This window comes from Girardinichthys multiradiatus, chromosome Y, assembly GCF_021462225.1.
Source record: "Girardinichthys multiradiatus isolate DD_20200921_A chromosome Y, DD_fGirMul_XY1, whole genome shotgun sequence".
NCBI classification, from domain to species: Eukaryota; Metazoa; Chordata; class Actinopteri; order Cyprinodontiformes; family Goodeidae; genus Girardinichthys; species Girardinichthys multiradiatus.
In genome coordinates, this window is record NC_061818.1 from 5,337,351 (window position 1) to 5,363,896 (window position 26,546).

General features: G+C 40.7%; 1 protein-coding gene across 1 annotated transcript; it reads right to left on the reverse strand.

Annotated features, from left to right (window-relative positions):
• Window positions 1–2,014: 2,014 nt before the first annotated feature.
• Window positions 2,015–25,697, reverse strand: LOC124864858 (synembryn-A-like). Its single transcript, XM_047359800.1, has 11 exons — window positions 25,608–25,697; window positions 15,184–15,273; window positions 14,449–14,987; window positions 11,754–11,889; window positions 10,888–11,076; window positions 10,592–10,686; window positions 10,314–10,464; window positions 9,038–9,133; window positions 6,435–6,579; window positions 3,437–3,719; window positions 2,015–2,511 (listed from the first exon to the last, which is right to left on the reverse strand). The coding sequence occupies exons 1-11, from the start codon at window positions 25,695–25,697 to the stop codon at window positions 2,361–2,363; spliced, it is 1,965 nt and encodes a 654-aa protein (XP_047215756.1). The 3' UTR covers window positions 2,015–2,360.
• Between the last annotated feature and the right edge of the window lie 849 nt (window positions 25,698–26,546).

Here is a 26,546-nt window from a genome sequence, read left to right on the forward strand (position 1 = left end):
CAGAGTTTCTTCTAGTATTGTCCTGGATTTAGATCTTCCCATCAATTCTGACCAGCTTCCCTGTTACTTCTGAAGAAAAGCATCCCCAAAGCATAATGCTGCTACCACATTGTTTGGGGTGGTATGTTTAGGCTACACAACATTTTGTAGTGGTCTTCTTTGGGTTTCTTTCTAAAATGGCTTTCTTCTTGCCACTCTTCATTAAAGGTAAAATTAGTGGAGTGGATGACCAGCTGCTTTGCCTACAAAGTCTCCCATCTAAGCTATGGATCTCTGCTGCTCCTCCCGAATTGCCATGGGCCTCTTGGCTTCTTCTCTGATTAATGCTCTCCTTGCCCGCCCCATCAGTTTATGCCTGGTTCACACAGCAGGATTTTTATGTCGATTGTTGCCCCGATCTTCCCCTTCCGACATGCCCCGATTATTGTGATGGCTCTTAAGATAATCTTATGAGATATTCCTGCTGTGTGTTAAGAGTGATCTAGTCTGCTTGGAAGGATGTTGGGGCCGCTCCGACCTCAAACCGGGCATATTCAACATGTTGGATTGCCTTGGCCCAATATAACATCCCTGTGTGGGATATTCCCCAATGACAAACAAGCATGCAGCCTGCTGAATGAGATGTGTAGTCAGTCAGAAAGCAAGGTGATGGAAACACGGAGGAATTACTCTCAATTCACGTCTGATCTTGAGAGGGTTTATGAGATTTCCTGTTTGACAGAACATCTGAATGTTCGTGAGTGAAAGCTGTTCATTCACACACCATAGGATTGAACCTGTTATTTTTACGATTTTTTATTGTCATGTGTGGGTTCTCTCAGGTTTTGAAAATCAAGTGACAATTTTAAAATCCTGCAATGTGAACCAGGCATTAGGTAGATGCCCATGTCTGGTAGGTCTGCAGTTGGTCCATCCTCTGTCCATGTTTAGATGATGGATTGAACAGAGCTCTGTTAGATGTTCAGAGCTTGGGATATTGTTTTAGAACCTAACTCTGGTTTAAACTTCTCCACAACATTCTCTCTGACCTGTGTGCTGTGGTCCTTGGTCTTCATGATGCCGTTTGTTTTCTGATTTTCTGTAACAAACCTCTGAGGCCAGAAATAGAGCATCTGTAGTTAGATTCAATTTCACACCGCTGGGGGAACTCCCAAATATGAAATCATGACGTTTTATGACCATTCCCATATTTGTCAGTGTAAGTTAGCTGGCCGATCAGTCACTGAGCATGCTCACTTGCTCAGGCTTGATGACTATCACATTTCTTACCTACTGTTTCAATGATAATGGAAGACATGTAGCTTAGGGTAAATAATTCATGCCTTCTGATGCATTTAACACAGTACTACATAGTTTGTTTACCTGCACAGCCCTAAATATTTTTGAACATATCAAAAACATTTTGAGGCATGGGCATTACAATTCTCAGCTTCTATATTTAACAAACATATGCACTGCTGCTTTTTGATTATTTCAGCTAACAATTATTTGACCACTTGGGGGCACTCCTAGAGCATTGAACTTTCATTCCCAGATGGTCACTTGATCCTTAAATATGGGACAAAAATAAAATAAGAGCACGACATCATGGAAAAAGCAGAGCTCCCTGTCCTGATGTAGCGGATTAACACACACTATACAAAACCTCCTCCACTATACAAAATTTCCTCGTAGTTAGACCCATGTAAGGATTTTTCTAACACATTGCAGCTAAAGAGTGGAGCATTTATTAGCATTATTTGGGTTTGACATATTTGTGTAGTTTTTTAGTTAGTTAGTTAACTAGTTATTAGTTAAAGAGATGAAGCAGTTGCAGATGGAGTAGAACAGTTATTTGAATAGGTGCTTAAGAATAACTGTTAGCAGCATGTATGGGTATGCTAATGCAGAAAGAATGAACAAACAATTTAAAAGAGCTTCATTTTTATTGTCCTGCACAGGGAAAAGCATACATTGTCTACACTGTGTTAGCAGCTGAGATGAACACCAGGCATTCCTGAAATGCCTTAGAGGTTCAAATGCAAACAGAGAAAACATGAATTCAGCTGAAAATATAGTGGTTCATTCTTACATCTATTTATTTCTCTCATTTCTACTCATTAACACATTAACTTCCTTCCAGCATCATTATCTGACACACTTTCCTATTTTACATTTGCTGTTGATGCAGCAACAGAATGATCACTCTGATTTAAGTGTATAAATAAAAATCCTGATCTAGTTTGAGCTTGAAACAACAGAATGCTGCATTATAATATTCGGCAACAAAGAGGTAGGTTTAAATAACAGTTCTCTCTCCAGCCTGCAGATGCCCGCCATCTTGGTAATTTCTGTGTGAGTGTAGCAGGAAAAATGCTTTGCTATTTGATTGTTTTGTCTTTCAACCCTGGCATTGAATTCAAATCCTGTTCCTCCTCCTCATCCTCCTCCTCCGTGCAGCCCCTCATTTGGCCCCATAGAGGAGCCAGTCTGCCATCTGCTGTCACACCCATGGGCTGAATAATCTGGTCTCTGGATGAAAACGAGAAATACAAACGTTGGAAACGTTTTGACAGCGCCTTACTTTTTCTACATTTTGTTGAGTTAGTCTTATTCTATAATTTTTATTTCTTTTTATTCCTTACAGAAAGTTTTGCTTCTTTAAAAAAAAAAAGACAGGAGGGCAAAATTGTAAAAAAGTAGATTATTTTCTTCTGGACTCAAAATACGCTAAATAACAGAAAAATAAGAAATTTAAGTTAGTACTGCATTGGACAAAACTGATTTTGGGGAAGGAGCAGCCTAAATGGTTTGAGAACTTCTGGTCTAAACACAAAACCCCATCATGACAAAATAAAATTGTTTGAAATCAGTATTCACACCCTTAAAACCCCTTCGGCAGCAATTGCTGCCCCAAATCTTCTTCGGTGTCTCTGTCCAATAATCAGCGCTGCAAAATGTATCGTGTCCTTTTTCACACCTGTGCTTTGACACAATCTGGTTTTGGAGGTCTACACAACGTGCCTTTGACTTATAGGCTTGGTTTCTGTTCTAATATGCCAGGTCAGCTCTGAGACCTTATATAGACAGGTGTCATCCATTAGAGATCATGTTCAAGCAGCTGATGTCACCACAGCTGGATTCTAATCAAGCTGCAGAAGCATTTAAAGGAAAATCAGTGGAAACAGGATGAACATGAGCTCAATTTTAGTTGTCATGGAAAAGGGTGTGAATACTTCTGTACATCTCAGGTTTTTTCTTTTTTGTTTTTTAATTGATTTGTAAAACCTTATTTTTCTGTCCTTTGTTGTTATGGGCTGTTGTGTTTAGAAATTTGTTGTAGCATAAATTGTGGCAAAAGGGAACCACTGTGAACATTTTCTGGGTGCTCTATAACTGAGCAGATAAATTGAGACTTTGATTAGCATTTTTAACAGCACCATATCAGTGATCTCACTGTGATAGTCTGTTGATCATGCAGATAAGACGGCGGGCCTCCTCCTCCTTCTCTTCCTTTGTCATGCCTTCCATTGGATCGGGCTGCTCTGCCTCCACCCGGCCTGTCACCAGGTTTATCTTGGATCTGGCCTCCCGGTATTCCTCAGTGTCTGAGTCTGAGTCGCTGGAGTAGTGGGAGGCAAACTGGCCGTCACCAGAGTTCCTCCTGCTATCCAGCGGACCCCGCGCTGCCAGCAGCCCAGCAGTGTTGCCATAACCGGTGTATTTAACATAGCGGCTGACTGCAAAGACACACAAGATGAGAACACGGAATCTGAATCAGGATGGCATTCGGAGCTATTCAGCAGGACCTCTAAAGGCAACTTTTACAAGATTGATGGTACTTCTTCATTTACTGAATGTTTTCAATAATATTGCTGTAAGATGATCTTGAGCAGTTCTCTTGAGATGCCTTCAAATGATGCTTAATAGCTGAGGGCGGTAAATGAGAATGCCTTTTTCTCGTGGTCAAGACTCTGCTTTATGAATACCCGAATGAGTTAAGATTACATAGGATTGTCTACGATTCAGTTATGGTACCTAAGAATGAGCTATGAATTTGTTAAGAATTAACTGAGATTTTCTGCACCACATTTTGAACAACTTAAAACTTTTGCAACAAATTCCAGATGGCTCAAGAATTACAAGAACTGAATAAGATCAAAATATGAATTCAGGAACTTATTACGTTTCAACAAACAATCTTGAAATGTTGCGGTTCTTTGCGATTCGTATTTGTGGACTGTGTGGAATAGTAGTCTTGAACAGTCGTTAGAAACTGTAGATTCTGCTGTTTTTAGTTTGCTTTTCTTTTTGTCACAGAGAGAGAATTTACAACATATCTGGAAAAGAATTTCACCATCTAGGACCTTGTTTTCCCAAGACCTGCAATGAGATATTCTTTACATTTTTTTTTTACATTTATTCACATGCATTTATATTTAACAAAATAAAAATAAAAACATTTTATTATAATTTCATAGACAATCTCAGCAGCTCAATCTGTGGAATTAAAAGGTCGTTAGTTCAGTGTAATCTGCTCTAAAGACTATTTAAACTATTGGTCAGAATAGTGAATGTGTGCTACTGTGTATGTATTAGTATGTTCAAGGTTAGTTTTTTTTTAAATCTGTCAAATTCTCCTGTTCCCCCCTGATGGCTCGCTGCTTTTTTCACATTTGTTTTTCTTTTTAATTATTTCATTAACAATTTACCTCAAATGATCTTGCCTTCCTGCTGTCTGCCAATGGGTACTTCAATGTAACTTCATTGAACCATGACAGCTTTATCAGTTCTAAAATTAGTTTTAACGTCTGTTTGGGATTGTCACCCTTATTAACATCAAACTGTACCTCATTTTAACCCACACTGTCACCCTCGGATGAAATTAAATAGGTTGGGTGTTCAAGACGGTATAGAAATCACCATGGCTCGAGCTGATCCTAAACTAAAAGAATCCACAGTGGAACCAGTTTTAGCATCACAATGTGGATTGAGAGATTGCTGACTGAGAAAGACACCTTTACCCCAACCCAACTGAAATTTGCAGTTGTCCACAGAGACGAAAAAATTTAGCTTTGTGGCCACAATGACAAAAAGCATGTTTTCAGGAGTCAATGTGAAGTTTTCAAATCTGAGAATAGTTGTCATAATCTTCCTGTGTTAGATTTCGAGTTTGTGTTCTGTTAACTCTCTCTGAACTGCCATATCTGTCTCTTGCTTTATTTCTGTTCATTCAGGTTTATTAGATTCATTCTGTTATGTTTGTTGTTTCCTTGAATTCTTGTGTTAAATGATTCATTTCATATTTTCTTATAGATCTGGTTCCCCCCTATTAATGTTAGTCTCATTATTTACTTGCTTCAGTTCATTTACATCCCTGCACTCCATGTTCTTCTGTGTTAATTAATCACTCCCCCTCTGTCACCTTCTCCATCAGCTGTTCCTGATTTTCTGCCTGATTACCTCCCCTAGTTCATTGGCCCATTCTTCACTTCCCTCAGTATTTAAACTGCTCTGCACTTTGGTCCAACCCAAAACCAGCACAATTCAACAATCAGTCTGATACCTGTGAAGCATGGTGGTGGTGGCATCCTGTTGAGGGCTTGTCTTACATTGCACAAATTGAGTGGAATAATGAAGAATGAGCAGTACCTCCAGATTCTTCAATTTTACCTCAAATCAGCAGCTAGATGTTCGAAGCATGGACTCAGGTGTTTCAGCAGGGCAATGATCCCAAGCACACATCAGAACCAGTCTTAGAATGGCTGAAACAGGCTGACATGAAGGTTTTGAAATGAACCCAACCTACTGAATATTTGTGGACTGTGCTTTAAAGCTGGGTCCAGGCTGGGCAATTAACCAGTTGACATGGACCCAGGACTCTGACATGAAGAGTGGTCAAATATCCAGTCAGAATTATGCCAGGACCTTGTTGATGGCTATAACAGTGTGTGATTTTTCTGCAACCTTCTAAAAATAAAACATTTATCCACATATTAGAGGTGCTGAATTTATTTATTTGAGTCTTAATGTATCATTTTGAAACTGTCTTGATGAGAGAAAATCCACAAAAATTCAGATTTGAGCACGCAATTATTATTTATTGTTTAAACCTTCGCCCTGGAAAATGAATGGTTAAAATGCAACATTAAAAGGCCCAAATTAATTTGATTAGCTCTGTACAAGTCAGTATATTTTCTGTATACAATAAGGTTTATTACATAGAGTGTGAATGAAATGAAACCAAATTGTACTGTCTAGTCTTTAAAAATCATGATATACAAGATAATGTACTTATTTTGACTGTAACTGTGTCTGCAGTAGTACAAAAACACTTAAAGTCTCGTTTATGTCGGTCTTCTGTCACTAATATTTGGATTGATTGGAGACAAAAGCATCTAAAGAAAACTCTAATGAATAAAAGCTCACAAGTATTTAGAGAACTGTGACTGTACCATTTTCTTTGCAGAGCACAAACAGCAACTCAGCAGCACAGTCCTTCACATCAGTGTCGACATGGGTCATCAGGCGGACCAGCTGGCCTCTGAGCGAGCTGTCCTGCTCGGGTCGAACAGCAACATCCCTCAGAGGGGGTAAGATCTAAGACAAAAGTTTATAACAGGAGAATATACAGGGATGTATTACTGTAATATCAATGTACAAGGCCCTGCTAAAGTATTCAAACCTTTTGTACTTTTCTATAGTTTGTCCCATTCCAACAAGCTTCAGTGTATTTGTTGGATATTATATGTGATAGACCAACACAACGTGGTGGATAATTAACTATTAATTTCACAAATAAAAATCTGAAACGTGTGGATTAGCATTCAGCTGCCTTAACTCTGATAGCCCAAAACAAAATCCAGCAAAAATAATTGCAGAAGGTATATCCAATCGGTAAACAGAGTCTAGCTGTGTGTAATTTCATCTAACTGCAGCTGTTCTGTTTCTGACCTCAAAGGTTTTGTTAGAGAACCTTAGAGAACAAACAGGAAACTGAAGCAGTAGCTCTGGAGGAGCCAACACCCAGGATAAACACTCCACATCACCCTGAACACAACATCTCCACTGTGATTCATAGTGGCTGCATCACGGCTGCATCATGCCGTGGGGATGACTTTCTTCAGCACAGACAGAGAAGCTGGTCAGTGTTGTGGGGAAAATGGATGGTGTTAAATCAGAGACAATCCTGGAAGAAAACTTGTTAGAGGCTGCAGAAGACTTGAGACTGGGGTGGAGATTCCCCTTCCAGCAGGACAACCACCTTAAACAAACAGCTAGAGCTACAAAGGGATGGTTTAAATCAAAGCAGATGCATGTGTTGGAATGAAAAATTAAAACTGAGAATCTGTGGGAAAACTAAAAATGTATGTTCCCAGATGTTCTCTATTCAATCTGACTGAGATTGAGGTGTTTTGCAAAGAAGAGTAGACAAAAATGTAAGTCTCCAGATGTTCAAAGTTGGTAGACACATACTCCAGAACACCTAGAGCTGTCACTGTAACAGTGACAGGTGGTTCGGCGAAGTACTGACTCAGAGGCGCTGAATACAAATGTATGCCGTAATGTTGAAAACCCAGAATTTCTAACAAAAATGTAATACTTTGTGTTGGTCAGTCAGATAAAACATCCACAGAAGACATTGAGGTTTGTGGTTCTCCTGTGTCGAAAAAGTAAAGGGCGAATGAGTAAGTTTGCAAGACACTTTAATGTCTCTCACAGCCAGTGTCCTCACCGAGGTGAAGGTCTCACTACTAGCTTCTTTGACAGTTGGTATCTGGACTAACAGATATCTTCTGTTTTTGCTTTTTTTGTGACACTTAACATGAGTGAATAAACTGAGTAAATACTATCAGCACTTTATTAATAAATATTTGATTAATTATGGAGGAAAGAAAAACTATCCAAACCAATATGACCCTATGGGAAAACGTGACTCACTAAACCTAACAACAGGTGTGCCGCTCCAGGCAGCAACAACTGAATGAATTCATTCAGAGGTGGACTTAGGATCATCATCCTGCTGCAAGTTCTCTTAAGTTTAAACTCACAAACTGGTAATTGGAAATTCTCCTGTAGGATTTTCTGCTAGAGCAAAATTCATGATTCCATCAGTTATCGCTAGTCATTCAGGTCTTGAGGAAGCAAAGACGCCCCAGGTCATAACTCTACCACCTCCATTTCCAACTGTCAGAATGATGTTCTGTTTCTGAAATGCTGATAGTTTTAGGTCAGATGTAACATGACACACACACCTTCTGAAAAGTTCCACTTTTGTTTTGTCAGCCTACAGAATATTTTCCCAAAAATCCATGGAGGCCATTTCTGCCCATTCTCTCTTTATTATCTATAAATCATAACCTCTGACCTTAACTAAGTTAGTGAGGCCTGGACAGCTTTAGATGTTGTTCTAGGTTCCTCTTCAACCTCCTGGTTGAATTGTTGATGAGATCTTGAAGTAATTTTAGTAAGTCAACCACTCCTGCAAAGGTTTTCCACTGTTTCATGTTTTCTCCAGTTGTGGGTTATGGTTCTAACTGCAGATCTCTGAAGTCCCAAGCCTAGGAAATGCCATTATTATCTTTGCCAGACTGATAAATGTCAGTGACTTTGTTTCTTATCTATTTTTGAATTTCTTTAGAGAGGGGTATGTGTTGCTTTTTGAGATGTTTCTAACTTCTTGCTTTCTTCATGTTGTCAGACAGGTTCCATTTAAGTGATTTCTTCTTTTCACTTGATTCTACCGGGCTGACATTAATCAGGCCTGGGTGTGGATAGTAAGATTTAGCCAAAAAGGTGATGAATGCCCATTTCTTTATGATTTAACAAGGTGGACAGTTAACTTTCCACATAGGACCAGGTTGGTTCAGGTAGCCTTTCCCCTTAATGAAAAACAAATCATCATTTGAAAACTGCTTTTTGTATTTACTCAGGTTATTTTTAGGTGATAGTAACATTTGTTTAATGATCTGGAACATTTAGAGGTGTAAAAAGGAAAACAAATAAGAAAACTGGAAGGGGCAATATGAATGTAGTTAAAGAAAAAGAAAAAAGTTACCTTTTGTCGTAAGTAGTGACGTGTCTCCCTGTGGACCCGAGAACTCTTAGTCAGTAAACTTAGTACAGGAGTTAGCTTCTCTTTCAGCTTCTGACCCTGAGAAAATGAAAAAAGGTTTGAACAGAAGATGCATCATGCCTGTTTATAGTTCTAAAAGGTAAAATCTAAGAAATAATTTCAGCTACCAATCAGAAGCAATATGCCACCTTGGACATATGTGCGTTACACATGTAAATAGTTTGGTTTTCAAAAAGATGGAACATCTAAGGTTAGCACCAAGTCCTGCCGTCGAAAGCTAAGCAATACTATTGCATGAGTTGCTGGAGCATCCGACTGTCAATCACAACAGAGGGTGAAAGTCAGCAGACACAGAAGATACATTAGACAGCATTACCAGTAGATAAGGGAGTTTGAATGGGCCACATTGTTGGTTTGCATGAGGCCGGGTGGTTGAACCATTACCCATGTGTAGGCTGCCATTAACACCACAGCAGAGACACCTGTGCCTGGAGTGGCATGGACAGATGTGGACAGAGTGGAGTGGTACAATGATTAAGCAGTGATGACTGCATGCATAGATGGCAACACCCAGCAGAGAGAGTCAGCACTTCCAGTGTTGGGGTGAGAAACACCATAGCTTTTTCTGGAACAATGATCCTGAGAGCTGGAGGCTTTTATGTTAGATCACCTCTGGAAAAAAATCCCGTGTCACCAACAACCTTCAGAAGACACCTAATAAGCAAAAAGAGTCCAGTTGTGTGTAACTGAATTCAAGTCTAACTGCAACTGTTCTGTTTCTGGTCTCAGAGGTTCTTTAAAGAACACCAGAAAACAAACAGCATCATGAAGACAAAGGAACACAGCAGACAGGTCAGGGAAAACGTTATGGAGAAGTTTAAAGCTAGGTTAGGTTCTAAAACAATATCCCAAGCTTTGAGCATTTCACAGAACTTTGTTTAATCCATCATCTGAACATCTAGAGAGGATGGACCAACTGCAGACCTACCAAGATATGGACATTTGGCATTTGTCAGAGAAGCAGCCAAGAGGACCTCCTTACTGCAAGGGAACAGTGCTAACAATTAATGCAAAATCATTTTAATAGACCCAATAGTCTCTGCTGAGCAGAAAAGCTGGAAAAAAAAGTCAATCAGTTAACTTCAGTCACTTCATAAATTGAACAAAGAAATATGTAGGGCAACATATGGACTGATTTACAATTCATCTTCTGGGCACCTGCACCAATTTGTACCTACAACAGCACATATCTACTTGCCCTGTTCAGTCGTCTGTCCATGAACAGTAGCAATGCGTGGACACAGTCCATGTTGACCCCTTCATATTTATGGGATGCCTGGTCCACAGGGACAGCCAGCAGAACATCCAGACAGGTCAGGGGCAGGGCTGACAGGATGTTTACTGTATGTCTGAGAGAAACATTTTTTTTTATCAACAACCTTCAGCTGTTTTTCTGACATTTTTTACAGGCATTTTTCTCAAGCTTTCTAAGATGTGTCTAACATTGAATTGTTTGGCTAAAAGTAGCCCTCTGACCCTTGTAGTTCTTCCAGCATGTCTGCTCCATCACATGACAGCAGAAGACAATGGCATAGGACAGTCACTAGGCGGCAATGTAGAGCAGCTTCCTCCTGTAAAGACATGTTACAGCTTTTATTTCTGACCAAACCTCATGGACTAAAGTTCACAAATAAAAATCCTCCATAAAAACAACATACTTTCCCTAACACGTGAGGGATTCTGTCAGTCTTTATTATGACTGCTGCTGACATACTCAGGTCATTTTATTCAGTAAGAAAGCTGAGCAACAAATGGGGGGTTTGTGGTTTCACCTCATCGGGCTCTTGCCTGTAGAACCTGTGAGCAATGTTGAAGATAGTCTTGAGGATCTCGATGACATCCTGGGACACCTCCTTGGAGATGGGAGGTGCTGTGCTGTCAGTGATCAGCTGATGTCCCTCAGCCCACCTCAAAGACAGGTACTGCTCCAAGGGTGTGGTCAGCACCAACACACCGCGCTCCTGAAGGGAAGAATAAAAACACTGAGCTCTGGGGACCACGTTAAGCAGCTTTTGAAGAACTGATCATAACAAAGAAATCTATTGCCTTGTAAAAGTATTCACACCCATTGAACATTTTCCTTTTTGCCACCTTACAGCCAAAGACTTCAGTGTATTACATTTGAATTTTATGTGACAGACCAACGAGAAGTAGTGCATAACTGGAATATGTTTGGAGTGGCCCCTACTTGTACCATGGACCTCTTGGCTGCCTCTCTGATTAATGCTCTGCTTGCCCACCCTTCACAGAACATCTACATTCACTCTCAGACTCTGTTTATTAATTCAGTGAGTTCTGAATGCAACTGGTCAGTCTGCATTTTATGGAGTAAAAGGGACAGAACAAAACTGCACACCACAGTTTCTTTAAATTTTTTAAAAGGTTTAAAACCCATGCATCATTTCCCTTCCACTTCCCCAATTATGATCTCTTGAAATTTGCAGTTATAACAGGAAAATAAATGAGGAAATACTTTTGCAACACTGTATTTTTAAATTTTCTACAATGCTCCACAACGCTGTAAACACTGTGGTATAGTTCAAACTAATATGTGACAAAATGTGAAAAACAAATCAGAACACTGAGACAAACTTTAGAAGGACCTAATAATGATAATAAAAGGCAGAGGAGTATTTACCTGCTGTAGCTGCAGCCTGAGCTCAGGCCTCAGAGCTGTTAGTAAGAAGAGCAGCCTTCGCTTATAAAACTGGCCAGTGGGTGGCGCCGTACTCCAGATCCCCTGCTTCAGACTCTCCCATAATCCCTGCAGAAGTCTTCCCATGGAAACAAGGATGAAGCTTAAAGTGAGGCCAGGGGTTGCTAAGCAGCTGCAAAGCACCATTCATACAGGAACTTCAGGGTTTTGTTAAATTAAAAACCCCTATTTCCTGATTATTATGCCTCATTCTGTAGTTCTTGATGCTCAATATACTGTCAGAGTTTTAGTAGCTACAAAGAATTTAATTTAATACTAGGACTGGACAGAACATGACCAAAGAGAAGACCAAAGAAAAAACTTCACCTTGGAACTTTATAAGATTGTAAGGTCTGACTCCATGGAAGGAAATGAAAAAAAAATCAAAATGTTTTAAAATGAGCATATTTATTTATTTTCAACTTCTATGGCTATTTTGTCTCACTATAGTTTATTAATTTGCTATTTATATTTTTTCAATCATCTCTAACAGAAGACTTTCTCCTTGTTTTTATAATAACGACAGAAATGTTCAGAATAAGTTAAGCTGCATAAAGTCCATCCAACCTGATTCTGTGGAGGAAGCAGCTCTGCTGTTACTAAAGCAACCGGAAAAAATCTTTTTTTCTTTATCTCCAGTTCTCTGACTGGGGAAAACCTAATAACAGCATGACTACAGAGCCGAGACACTTTGGGAACAATCAGCAGCCTCATGTTGGCGTAGTTGTGCTGTTTTGGTGCAGCATGTGCACAAATTCACTTTGTTTTAAAGCCAATAGTGACAGGTTATGTGCACTGGACTGTTTCAAATACAGAGGAAATGCAAACACATCTGCTTGTTGGAATTATATTTTAGAGGCATAATGCAGGGTTTTAATACATACATATTTTCAGTTTCTTCCTTCATTAGATCCAGGGCTTTTCAAAAAACATCCTGAGCTTAAGACCCTGAAATCCAGGTCTAACATCGACTATGATTCGTGATTTTGACTGCTTCAAAAGATTGCACACCTAAATATTTAAGATGCAGACAAGCTTGTTGGCACTCCCATTAAAGGGATATCAAATAATCTTTTGTTTCAGTTGCATAATTTCTTATTTGAGTAGATTTATTCAATAGGTAAATAATAATCTGTTAAGAAATAAAAGTTTTGATTTTTTTTAACCATTGGTGCCATGGTTAGTACTGTCCCTTACAATTCCTTTCAAATAAATGTGACAGAAGCCTTCTTTCTTTTTTCTAATTGATCTAGTTTCCATAATCTTCCATCCATCCACTTTTTATTCCTGTTTCTTCCGTTGAGGGGCACGGAGGAGCTGGTGCCTATCCCCAGCAGTCTGCGAGCACACCCTGCACAGGTCACCAGTCCATCGCAGAGACACACAGGACAAACAACCATGCAAGGGCAATTGAGAGAAACCAGTTAACCTAGCAGTCATGTTTTTGAATGCTGGGAGGAGGCCTGAGTACCCGGAGAGAACCCACGCATGCACTGGGAGAACATGCAGAAAGACCCCTGCTGGGAGTCAAACCCAGAACCTTCTTGCTGCAAGGCAACATTGCAACCAACTGCGCCGTTGTGCAGCCCCCCATAAATTTATAATTGGTAACTTATGTTTCTGTTGCTTTCTGTTTCCCTGAGGTATAAATATGATGTGACATGGAGGCCCATTTCTTTTAGGTCCACAGGTCACCAAGCTGCACTAGGACCAATAATAAAGTTGCCACTACATGCAGTGGGTGGGATGGAGAGGGAGCTAAACATGTCTCCAAAGCTCACTGAGAATTGCAGCCCAGAGGGACATCTTGGGGAAACCAAGTTGCCATAACAACCATTAGATGCCATCGACATGCTAACTAGATGGTTGGGAGTGGTGGCAGAAAAAAGCCTTTTCTGTCCTACCATGATAAACATGGGGACTGGGACATTTACTGGAACTGGGAGCTTTGGTCAGATTAGACTAAGACTGAGCTTTTTGCAACAATCCCCTCAGGTTGGGTTGGAAGGAAACAAAGAATAAATATGTTCCAAAGCACCTCGTGTTCACTGTTAGGTATGGTGGAGGATCTATAATGGTGTGGGTCTGTTTCTCATTCAAAGACTTAGTGAAACTGCTTAGGTTGCATAGCCTCAAATATGAAACTGAAATACCACTTTGAAAAACCAAAAGATTTAGATAAAACCTGGTGGACTCTATGAGTAAACAGAAAATGGGACCTTTTGCCAGATCAGCACAGGAATGGCTCAGCAGATATTAAATCAGCCTTCTTATATGACCATCTGTGTCTCCTGTAGGAAACCTGCTGGTTGACCAGAAAAAAGTAGGGCACAGAAAGTAGCCAGGACTCTTGACCATCGGGAACTTGTGGAGGAGAAGGGGAAGATGAATTGCTGTCATGTTGACATACTCCAATAAAAGATGGATTTCTTACCATGATTTTTACACATCTTTATCAGGGAAGGCCAACAAGTTTGTCCTGGTGTACTATAAAGACAAGTGGCTAAAAACGTATCCTGCTGCAGAATGAGTTCTCAGTTATTTTGTTAGTTTTAAGTGTTTCCAAGATTTCATGTTAAGATTGACTGCAGTTCTTTGACAAATTTCAGAAAAATGAAGAAATTTTTAAAACGGTCACCTCAGTGCGCTGGCTCTCTCCTGTGCCTTGGGACTGTTGTATATTAAATTACACAAGACTTTCATGGCCTCCTTCCTGCACACCTCCCCATCCTCCTCCTTTCTGTCCTTCTCACTGTCCTCTTCCCCGGCATCTTTCTTTCCAGGAGCAAGCACAAGGTGACCTTCATTACCTCTTTGCTTATAGAAGTGACGATCAGAGCCATTTGTGGTGGAAACACAAACTTCTTTGGTGGGAACAGAAAAGGAAACTGCACACTTCACATCAGCATCTGCTGCTCCCTGACAACCGCTTGCTTCTGCTCTGTGTATTTGTGTTCTGTCCCACTGAGCTTCAGTTTTACTCCTGTCATGCAGCTGGCAGGGCTGAAGAAGATCGATGCCTCCCTGGTGTGCCAGGGTGAAAAGGGCGCCATCTGTGACCATCGGTCCAAGGGCTCTGCGGTCACGGGAGAGGATTCGCAGAGTATGCAGACAAGCCCGTAACACTGCAGGCTGCAGTTGACCACTGACAAAGCACAGCAGGGCTGCAGCCAAATCCTGCAGGTGAGAACGTATGGTAAAATCTATGAATTCAGTTTACCACAAGTCAATTACATGGACATTTAAAGAGTCTTAGGTTTATTCTATGCGCTACTGCAACACACCAACATGTAGATCTACTGGGAAGAGCTGGAGGTTCTGGGAATTCCAGGGTACATGAGGACAAACAGATTACATCCTTTTAGTGGCCTACCTCTCTGAGAAGAAGATCTGGTCTTTCATCATCTGAGTCAATGTCCGAATCAAAGTTAGGAGGACAGTCCCTTATTTTGTTCTTTCTGAACTGATGAACCAAGAAAAGGAATTACCACCACTGCAGATTAAATTAGTAGCAAAGCATTTTACAGTTACTTTGTTCATGCGGCATTCATGCTTTCTTTATCCTCTGTTCTGTCATCTACCCCAGCATCCATTTTTTTATGTGTTCCAGAACAGATGCTAAATCTAACATAGCCCCCACTCGTCCTCTACTGTATTTCTTCTTTTTTGGTCCAGTTCTGAAGCTTACTGGCCTTTTAGGGACTCTATATGGGTTATTTTGGTGCACAAAACCTCATACTGAATCAAGATAAACTTTTTTTTTCTGTTTCACCTATTGAAATTTGTTGCTCCCAGTGTTCTTCACTAAACTGCCAATAACCAATTACCCTTTCTCCAGTTCAGTGTTTTTCTTTCCTTGGACCTCTTTTGATCCACCAGAAAAGTCCTGGAAGAGCTACAGTTGCAGATGCTTTGGCCATTTAGATTAGCCATGACAACAAAGGTCACTAAGATCTTTAATACTTGCACATATTCGACATCCAATACTTCAGACTTTAGGACCAGAACGTTACCCTCCTGTCTAACATCTTGTAGTGACCCAAAGGGGGCAGAGCTTTGAGTACAAAGACTTAAAGTGAATGCACACTAGTAGAGGCAAAGTGTGTCACATCAATAGATGCATATAATTCGGCACACACATTGGGCATGTCCTGCTAAAGAGAGTGGAAATATATTACTGGACTTCAGCCATGGATAGGTTTATTAGAGGCATTGATACTTTTGGAAAGGTCAGGTTTGAAAAGGATTGCTGGATGCCAAGTCTCACTGAGGTTGAAGGCCACAAATTAAAAATGAGTTTTAAGACGAGTTTCAAAAGCAACAGAGAAGCCCCTGCCCCCTCTGAGCTTTCTCCTAGACCTCAGGGGACAAGCTCTTCAATGTCCAGTGTACTGCAACTTTTAGATGTGTCTCTGTTTACTTGGATTAAATACTTCAACTAGGTCAATACTTCCAGGTCTTCAACTGGGCTCTATAGAACTTGACTGAATAATGAGGAGACAAGTCAGACACTTCAGGTATGTTGGGCCAGGGGCACATCTAAAGGATGTAGGACCTCGAGGCCCTTGAGGACTAGAGTTTGACACCCCTGTCCTAGAACTTTCAACCTGCAGGAGCTGCTTTTTAGTGGACCTGAGGGACCAAGAAGGTATGTAGGGATGAAGAAGCTTAGAGAGGTATGGCAGGGCAAGATCATTAAAACATTTTTTTAAATTTTAAAATGAATTCTAAAATGCACATTCAGCCAGTGGAGTGAGTCCAGAGCAGGGCGGATGTGTTCAGTTTAATGAGTACAAATTAAAACGTGTGCAGCAGCGTTTTCAACCACCTACAGATGACAGAGCATGGACTGAATCACTCCAACATAACATTAATTACACTAAGTAAGCGAGATGAAATATAAGCGTGGATCGCTTTTTCAAAGAGTTGCCTAGATAGAAAATGTTTTTGCCAATCGCCTTAAGTGATAAAAGCAGGACTTTACAACTGCTCTAAATTGAATTGACTCACAGAGTCCAAGCCAGTGGCGCCGGATTCATTTTATAGGTGGGGGGCCGTGCGGGTGTTGCGTCGCCCATTTTCTATTTTGTCACACTATAATGTTGGTGCGTACTTAAAGGGCGTTTTTTGAGGGTCTTGATATATTGGGAGCTTTAGTCCAGAACCCTCCTTCCTTCTGTTCCCTCTTTAAAAGTTGCACTTTAGAGTCTCTGTTTATATATTTTGACCACTATGTTTATTCCTCCTGCTACCTGCTGAGTGGGGATCACCCCGGTCTCAGTATAAATGATGAGACCGGACAAACGGTTCCCAAAGAAGATTTTTTTTCTTCAGCTCTTACGAACCAGTGAAGCCCAGACCTTAAAGGGCTGTGCCTATTCTCATAGAATCTGGGGTTATGTAACCCCAAAGAGAAGCGTGAAGGCTTCAAATGTGTAAATACGCAATCAGAGGCACTCTGCCCAAATGAACAGGGAGGATAAATAATCTCGTCAGGGCGGAGGCTGACATGACAAACCTGCTGCTGTGGACAGTAACGACACAGCTTAACAAACTGTAACAGTCCAGAAAAGCAGGAGCAAAACATAACCGAAGGAAAAACATCAGCAGCTGGATCATAATGACGCAGCGCAACAACCTCCTGCGTGCTTCAAGCGGCCAGAGCAGAGGGCATCTGTTTGCTACACGTGAAAACACGCAGTGACAGGCCAGCTGTGGTTCTCACTGAGTCCACAGGAGGATTCGCCATTAGGAGTGGACGACTTCCCTCGCAGTCCATGGCCGAAGACACTCCTTTGTGGTTTTGCTCCAGTTCTGCTGAACCCGCAGCCTCTGGATCGGGTCACTGTTCCTCCTGCAACCCATGGAGGAGCCGCAGGAGCAACGGAAAATAAAACATAATTTTACATAATCAAATTTGACCTTATATTAAATATTTACTTTTTCTTGCTACCGTATTGTTGAACAGTATAGAATTAATTAAAGCATAGTTAAATGCTGAGTTTAAAAACAATTAAATATCAGTTTCTGTATTGGGTTCACATATTTGTACATTCAAGTCTAGAGGATTTATGGCTTCACCAGTCATGGACCTCACCGCACGTCACTGAACAGATCTAATATAACCCGGGAAATACCAAATATGTGCATGTTACAGGCTATTATTATATCACAAATAATCCCAACAATTTTTTAAGAACAATCATTAGGCCTACATTGATACACGAACCGGTAGAATAATGATAAACTGGGGTGTTTTCATATTAACCAATATTGTCTTTAATAAAATAAAAAAGTAAAATAGAAGTTCTCCATTCATTAAAAATTGTTTAATGCGTCCTGGTGTCTGGAGAGATTATGTGACGGCCGTTCCTGACTGGCGTTGCATTCAGAAAACGAAACAATGACTCTGACAGGCTGCCACAAGTCCTCATTATTTTATTCTTTTATTATTTCAAAGATGTTCACACGAACAGAGATGGTCTTTGCTGTTCATTTCATCTTCCTGCATTTACTCCACATAGCGACCTGCCATTGCTGCGCACTGCGTGGTGCTGTTGCAAATTGCAGCTGCCTTTGGGACACGCGTCAATGACAGACAAATAATGAACACAGCTATTTGCAGTTTTAGAGAGTTAATAACACTGCATGTGTTATAGAAACATTGGCATCCACTCTTCCCAGAATTTGACAACTTTGCGGTGAAACGTCTGGTATTGCACATTTATTCATAACAATCGTGTTAACTGGACATGGGTGTTATTGTGCTTCCAATTTCATTGCGCATGTTAGTATATCACGCTGTGCGTGTTTCTGCGGATGCTGTCCGGTTTCAAGAGGCACAAACGTTTTGTTTGTGACTCTGTCTAGACAGCGACCAGCCAAGCCTTAATACAGGTCCTTCTCAAAATATTAGCATATTGTGATAAAGTTCATTATTTTCCATAATGTCATGATGAAAATTTAACATTCATATATTTTAGATTCATTGCACACTAACTGAAATATTTCAGGTCTTTTATTGTCTTAATACGGATGATTTTGGCATAGAGCTCATGAAAACCCAAAATTCCTATCTCACAAAATTAGCATATTTCATCCGACCAATAAAAGAAAAGTGTTTTTAATACAAAAAATGTCAACCTTCAAATAATCATATACAGTTATGCACTCAATACTTGGTCGGGAATCCTTTGGCAGAAATGACTGCTTCAATGCGGCGTGGCATGGAGGCAATCAGCCTGTGGCACTGCTGAGGTCTTATGGAGGCCCAGGATGCTTCGATAGCGGCCTTTAGCTCATCCAGAGTGTTGGGTCTTGAGTCTCTCAACGTTCTCTTCACAATATCCCACAGATTCTCTATGGGGTTCAGGTCAGGAGAGTTGGCAGGCCAATTGAGCACAGTGACACCATGGTCAGTAAACCATTTACCAGTGGCTTTGGCACTGTGAGCAGGTGCCAGGTTGTGCTGAAAAATGAAATCTTCATCTCCATAAAGCTTTTCAGCAGATGGAAGCATGAAGTGCTCCAAAATCTCCTGATAGCTAGCTGCATTGACCCTGCCCTTGATAAAACACAGTGGACCAACACCAGCAGCTGACACGGCACCCCAGACCATCACTGACTGTGGGTACTTGACACTGGACTTCTGGCATTTTGGCATTTCCTTCTCCCCAGTCTTCCTCCAGACTCTGGCAATTTGATTTCCGAATGACATGCAGAATTTGCTTTCATCCGAAAAAAGTACTTTGGACCACTGAGCAACAGTCCAGTGCTGCTTCTCTGTAGCCCAGGTCAGGCGCTTCTGCCGCTGTTTCTGGTTCAAAAGTGGCTTGACCTGGGGAATGCGGCACCTGTAGCCCATTTCCTGCACACGCCTGTGCACGGTGGCTCTGGATGTTTCTACTCCAGACTCAGTCCACTGCTTCCGCAGGTCCCCCAAGGTCTGGAATCGGCCCTTCTCCACAATCTTCCTCAGGGTCCGGTCACCTCTTCTCGTTGTGCAGCGTTTTCTGCCACACTTTTTCCTTCCCACAGACTTCCCACTGAGGTGCCTTGATACAGCACTCTGGGAACAGCCTATTCGTTCAGAAATTTCTTTCTGTGTCTTACCCTCTTGCTTGAGGGTGTCAATAGTGGCCTTCTGGACAGCAGTCAGGTCGGCAGTCTTACCCATGATTGGGGTTTTGAGTGATGAACCAGGCTGGGAGTTTTAAAGGCCTCAGGAATCTTTTGCAGGTGTTTAGAGTTAACTCGTTGATTCAGATGATTAGGTTCATAGCTCGTTTAGAGACCCTTTTAATAATATGCTAATTTTGTGAGATAGGAATTTTGGGTTTTCATGAGCTGTATGCCAAAATCATCCGTATTAAGACAATAAAAGACCTGAAATATTTCAGTTAGTGTGCAATGAATCTAAAATATATGAATGTTAAATTTTCATCATGACATTATGGAAAATAATGAACTTTATCGCAATATGCTAATATTTTGAGAAGGACCTGTATTCCCTAAGCGATCTGGTAGTGCTTTGATTGAAAAGTCATCGATCTGCAGATAGACCTGGCATAGAACAGTACACAGTATAGGCAATAAATACAGGAGAAAAAGCAGTGGCCCTAGAGCTGAGCCCTGTGGGATCCAACAGGAAAGAATGGACAGAATGTTTCTAAGTCTAAAATGTAGACATAGAAAGAGGGGAACCTTACTTCAGGTGCTTCTCAACTTACCCTCAGCTGGCACCATCCATTGCACTAGAGAGGAGATATGAGCAGCAGCTTTCCAGCAACCAAAAGTGGGGAAAATTTAGCTAAACCTATTTGTTAAAACAGAAAGAAACTGGGCACCCTGGCTGCAGTTTTGGATTTATTGACAAGAAGACAGCCAAGGATGGCCAGACCAGTCACCAGGCTGCTACTTTCCAGCAGGTGTGACAGCAGCTATCACCAGGAAACCTGCATCACCACTGCTCACCTTGACCCCATGCCAGATCTGCTAGTACTACCTCATGTGAAAATAAAAGGAGCAAACACTGTGTTGGCCTCCCTCTGACCAGCATCACCATTTAAATAACCTCAAGGATGACAACACAGATGTCTTTGCTAAGACTGAGGCTGATTTTGGAACTAATGAGCCTTGGTCACTGTTCCTACTTGATAGTTTTGTTTCCAAACTAAAAAAGTTGGTTTCCTGGAGTTGGAAAATGTATGACATCATGGGCCAGAGGCCATTATGGTGGTGAGAACATATTTATCTCACATATCCCGGACAGAGATAGTACAGGACTTTAATTTATGAAAATAAATAAATTAAAATAAATTTAGTAACCTGTTCTATTACTTGAAAAACAAAATGTTCTGTATAAAAGTTCATCAGGTAAAGGTAACCAAATTGAAATAAATAAATGCCATTAGAACAGGAATTTAGTTGTGCACAGGACTAGTGCACAACTGCAGCATATTACCAAAGTGAAGGTCAGCACAAGGTAATATGATGAGTCATGAGGTATCTAAACAGCTTTGGAACACACAGTCACACATGATTAATCACTTTTGGACATCCATGCATACAGAGACTGGGCGTGACTAAGCAAGTTAAGCACCTTTTCAGATTACTGTAAGACAGTGTGAAATCAGAGTCAGCACTGGTCTGCTCAGGTAAAGTATTTACCTCTTCCAGCTGTTGTTGCTGCAGACAGGTTGTCCAAGAATGAAGAAAAACAGATGCATAAAAGCAAGGGAAAAGTGATAAAGTTTAAAATGTAGAAAGAGCAGAGCTAGAGTGGATAGACAAAAACAACAAAGTGGTAACATTCATTCCATTCACTGGAGTGTGTTGATCACAGGATCAGTTCAAAATCACTTCAGTGAGGTCTCTACTTTCAAATTCTATTTACTTGTTATAAAGGACCCTGCAAAGGTCTCCACACCCTTGAAGATTTCCACATTTTGTCACCACAGCCACATACTTGCATTTTATTGGAGTTTTAGGTGACAGAGTATAGTGCAGAAGCAGAAGGAAAACTATTCATGTTTTTCAACATTTTTTTCCAAATAAAATGACTTCACATCTGACAAAGCTGGACAGGACCAAGGAAGAGGCTTACGGCAGCAGGGACTGGGCCCTGTAAAAGCAGGCCAGGAACAAACTGACCAAGGACATCAGGGCAGAAACTACAGCAATAAGCTAAAAAAGAGCTTCTCAGCTACTGACCCAGCCACAGTTGGGAGGAGCCTGAATGACATCACTTCCTACAGGAACCTGTCCCCCCACTCCAAGCAGAATCCTCGTCTGGCAGAAAGCCTACATCCACAGAAGATCTTTGGTTGGTTCTCCAAGATGTTTAGAACAACCTACCAGCCGAGTTCCTTCAAAAACTGAGTGCAAGTGTACCTAGAAGAATTGATGCTGTTTTGAAGGCAAAGGGTGGTCCCACCAAATATTGATTTGATTTAGATTTCTCTTTTGTTCATTCACTGCATTTTGTTGATTGATGAAAAGAAATAACACATCCATTTTTTCAAGCATTCTTTGTTTACTGCATTTTTTCACACCTGCCTAAAACTTTTGCACAGTACTGTAAATATATAGGTAAATATATTTTTCCTTTATTTGAATCAGTCTGTTTGCAAAATATCTTAAAAGTTATGAATGGATTTTGAGGAAATTTTCAGATAAGGTGCGTATTAGGACAAGAACAATGATTAGATTCTGGTGGATGCAAAGCACCATCTGGATTCAGGATTGTTTTTTAAAGATTTTTTATTATTACCAGAGCACAGTGCTATAACTTAGAATTCCCACAACATCTGACATACAGTGGCCAGAATTCATCCAGAGTATAGCTCAAAAGCATGGAAAAATATGACATGCCATGGTGGAGGTCTACACTCTACCATGGTTTTTCTAGTTTCATAAATATTTTTACTTAACGGTCATGTCTGGCTGAACATCAGGATTTTACCTTATCTTTCCACCTTGCAAATCAAATCACTCAGCAGGGGTAACACTACAATAATAAAGTAGTAGTAGTGATTGGTCTAAGCTGAGTTGCTGTGCAGGGTAACCAATCAGATGTTTGGGTTTATGTAGTGAGACACATCAGAGGTTTACATTTTTTCATGATGTAAACAACCAAAACATTTTTAATTTGACCTTATACTGGATTCAGTTTTTAATTAGAATTTCCAATTTAATTATTTGATTAGGTAACTATAGGTAACTATATTGACATGAATATTTAATTACTTATTTGATATACACTCACTGCCCACTTTATTAGGTACACCTTGCTAGTACCGGGTTGGACCCCCTTTTGCCTTCGGAACTGTATTAATCCTTCGTGGCATAGATTCAACAAGGTACTGGAAACATTCCTCAGAGAGTTTGATCCATATTGACATGATAGCATCACACAGATGCTGCAGATTTGTCTGCTGCACATCCATGATGCAAATCTCCCGTTCCACCACATCCCAAAGGTGCTCTATAGGATTGAGATCTGGTGACTGGAGGCCATTTGAGTCCATTGAACTCATTGTCATGTTCAAGAAACCAGCCTGAGATGATTCGTGCTTTATGACATGGCGCGTTATCCTGCTGGAAGTAACCATCAGAAGATGGGTGCACTGTGGTCATAAAGGGATGGACATGGTCAGCAACAATACTCAGGTAGGCTGTGGTGTTGACACGATGCTCAGTTGGTACTAAGGGGCCCAAAGTGTGCCAAGAAAATATCCCCCACATCATTGGACCACCACCACCAGTCTGAAACATTGATACAAGGCAGGATGGATCCATGCTTTCTGACCCTACCATCCGAATGTCGCAGCACAAATTGAGACTCATGAGACCAGGCAACTTTTTTCAATCTTCTATTGTCCAATTTTGGTGAGCCTGTGTGAATTGTAGCCTCAGTTTGCTGTTCTTAGCTGACAGGAGTGGCACCCGGTGTGGTCTTCCGCTGCTGTAGCCCATCCGCCTCAAGGTTCGACGTGTTGTGCGTTCAGAGATGCTCTTCTGCATGCCTTGGTTATAACGAGTGGTTATTTGAGTTACTGTTGCCTTTCTATCAGCTCGAACCAGTCTGGCCATTCTCCTCTGACCTCTGGCATCAACAAGGCATTTGCGCCCACAGAATTGCCGCTCACTGGATATTTTCTCTTTTTTGGACCATCTCTGTAAACCCTAGAGATGGTAGTGCATGAAAATCCCAGTAGATCAGCAGTTTCTGAAATACTCAGACCAGCCTGTCTGGCACCAACAACCATGCCATGTTCAAAGTCACTTAAATCACCTTTCTTCCCCATTCTGATGCTCAGTTTGAACTACAGTAGATCGTCTTGACCATGTCTACATGTCTATATATAGAATTTTATTCACATTATAACATATAACTGTATAACTTTTATAAATTTGGGGGATTTGTGCCACTGTTAGCCCTCTTTGGTGGGAATATTTTCTAGAACCTGTTCTAAGGATGAACTAAAAAATCCAAATTATGGAGACGATGGAGGGAAGATGGAAGAAGGAGTTAGAATGCAGTATCAATCATGTCTTAAAATGGTAAATATACTGTATGGTCATTTCTACTAGAATGCTGTGGGTGGGTGCCCATCCAAGATTATATTGTCCCAGACCAAGGCAATGCTGTCACCTGGTCTGCTGCTAACAGCATGTTTCACTGTGGGGAGGGTATGTTCAGGGTAATGTGCAGTGTTAGTTCTGCTCCAAAAAATGTTTTTAGATATAGGTTTCCTATGTTCTTCCATTTCTTCCACATGTTTGCTGTGTCTTCTACATGGCCTGTGACAAAAAAATCTAAACAGGATTTCTTCTGGCATTGTTTCAACAATGCCTTTCTTGCTGTCGCTCTTCCATAAAGGCCAGATTTGTGGAGTGCACAACTAATGGTTGTCCTATCTGAGTATCCCACCTAAGCTGTGGATCTCTGCAGTTCCTCCAGAGTTACCATGGATTGCTTCTCTGATCGATACTCTCCCTGACCTTCTGCTATGTTTCTTAAGTTCTGCCTTTAGTTTTCTAGCAAACCTCTGTGGTAGAAAAGCTCCATTTATACTTCAATTACATGCAGTATGTTTACTGATTGGTGACTTCTGATGACAACTGATTACACAGAAGTTTACAAATGTATCAGATTAAAGTATGCAGGATAAAATTTGCAATACTTTTGGGATTTTTATATGAAAAATATTTTTGCAAGACACTTTAGAGATGCAGACAATTTGTTTACTGACCTTTTTTTTTCCCTGTGCATCAGTGTTAAAAAAGAAGCACTCTGCATACTGTGGAGAGACAAAAAAGTTAGAACATTTTACTCAGAATTCATAAAGTGCTCAAGTTGAGTCTCTCAAAGACCAGTATCATTTGATAAAGACAAAATGTAAAGAAAAAGACATCCCCAAGCAAATGCTAGACATGGCTGCAAGATGTTAATCTCCCCGCCAGTTAAAAACACATTAATGATTTATTTCATTAATGTTGTGGCATTATATCCAAGTAATCTGGGTGTTTCTAAATTGCAAGATGAGTTTCACACAGCGGGAGCAGCTATGGAGATGGAGAACTACTAAAATCCCTCAACATATTTTAGGGGGGAACATAGAGCCAGAAGCAGAGCACACCAACCCGGAGCTCCCTGCTTCTACAAACATTTCAAACCTTCTTCCAGCCAATGACAACCATTCTCATCGTGCCCTGCACATTGTTTCCATGGTTACAAAAAAGAAATCTGGCTTGTGCCAAACGGATGCAGTTGTCATGGCAACAGTCAGTAACCTGGGTGTTATAGCTGTCCAGCAGGAGCTGGACTGTGTCCTGGTCTCCTAGGCTGATGCTCTGGATGATCCTTTCCACGTCTGGCGCCATGCCTGAGGCCTGTCCAGAAAAGAGTCCAGTGCAGAAAAATTCTGTTATTTCCTGTAATTATCAACCGACAGTGAAGTAACTGCATTTATGCATTAATATAAAGGATCAGCAATTAAATAAAATAACTCCTACATGTTATCAACAGCAATAAATGACTAATAAACAGACAACAAATAACAGTGTAGTCCCTAAAGTTGTAATTGTTTAGCCAACAAAGTATAATTAAATCGAACTTTAAGTCGTGCTGAACAGCACAAGTTCAGATACCTTCACCTGGATCTTAGCAAATGTATCTAACATTGAGTGCATTAATGAACTGTTACACTAACCTGCTGATGTAACAACTCACACTGTCTCAGGCAGTTTCTCCGTCCTCCAGATGAAACTGTGTCTGTGTAATCTTGTCATCCTTATTCCTCTGCACATTCCCTCCTCCTCTTCCCCCCTAAGCCCTCGATATACTCACACCCCAACCCCACTGCACTCTGCTGTATCAGCTGCTCTACATTTCAACTGGCTGTCGAATTAAGCCTTAAATTTATACATAAACTCAAGTATAATATATACACCCCCACTAATAAAGCCACCAATAAGTTTCTGGCATAATTCTGTCTGGGCTGGATATTTGACCACCAATATGATCAGAAATTAACAGGGCTGATGTCAACACAATTCAGGAAGCTTCATGTTAGCCTACTTAATCCACACTAAAACCAGTATTTGTGTGTGTTTGGGATCATTGTTCTGTTGAAAACCAAACTGTTCCCCAATTTCAAACATCTAGCTGTTTATTTTTGCTGAAGTTTAAGTTTTTCATTATTCCATCCACTTTGTTCAATGCACCAGCAC

Coding starts and splice junctions, on each gene's coding strand:
- LOC124864858 (XM_047359800.1), bottom strand. CDS start 25,697: ATGGCGCCAGACGTGGAAAGGATCATCCAGAGCATCAGCCTAGGAGAC. Junction 15,274..25,607: donor TGGACAGCTATAACACCCAG/GTTACTGACTGT, acceptor TTGGTTCATCAG/TTCAGAAAGAACAAAATAAG. Junction 6,580..9,037: donor GTCACTACTTACGACAAAAG/GTAACTTTTTTC, acceptor CTTTTGTCTTAG/ATCTTACCCCCTCTGAGGGA.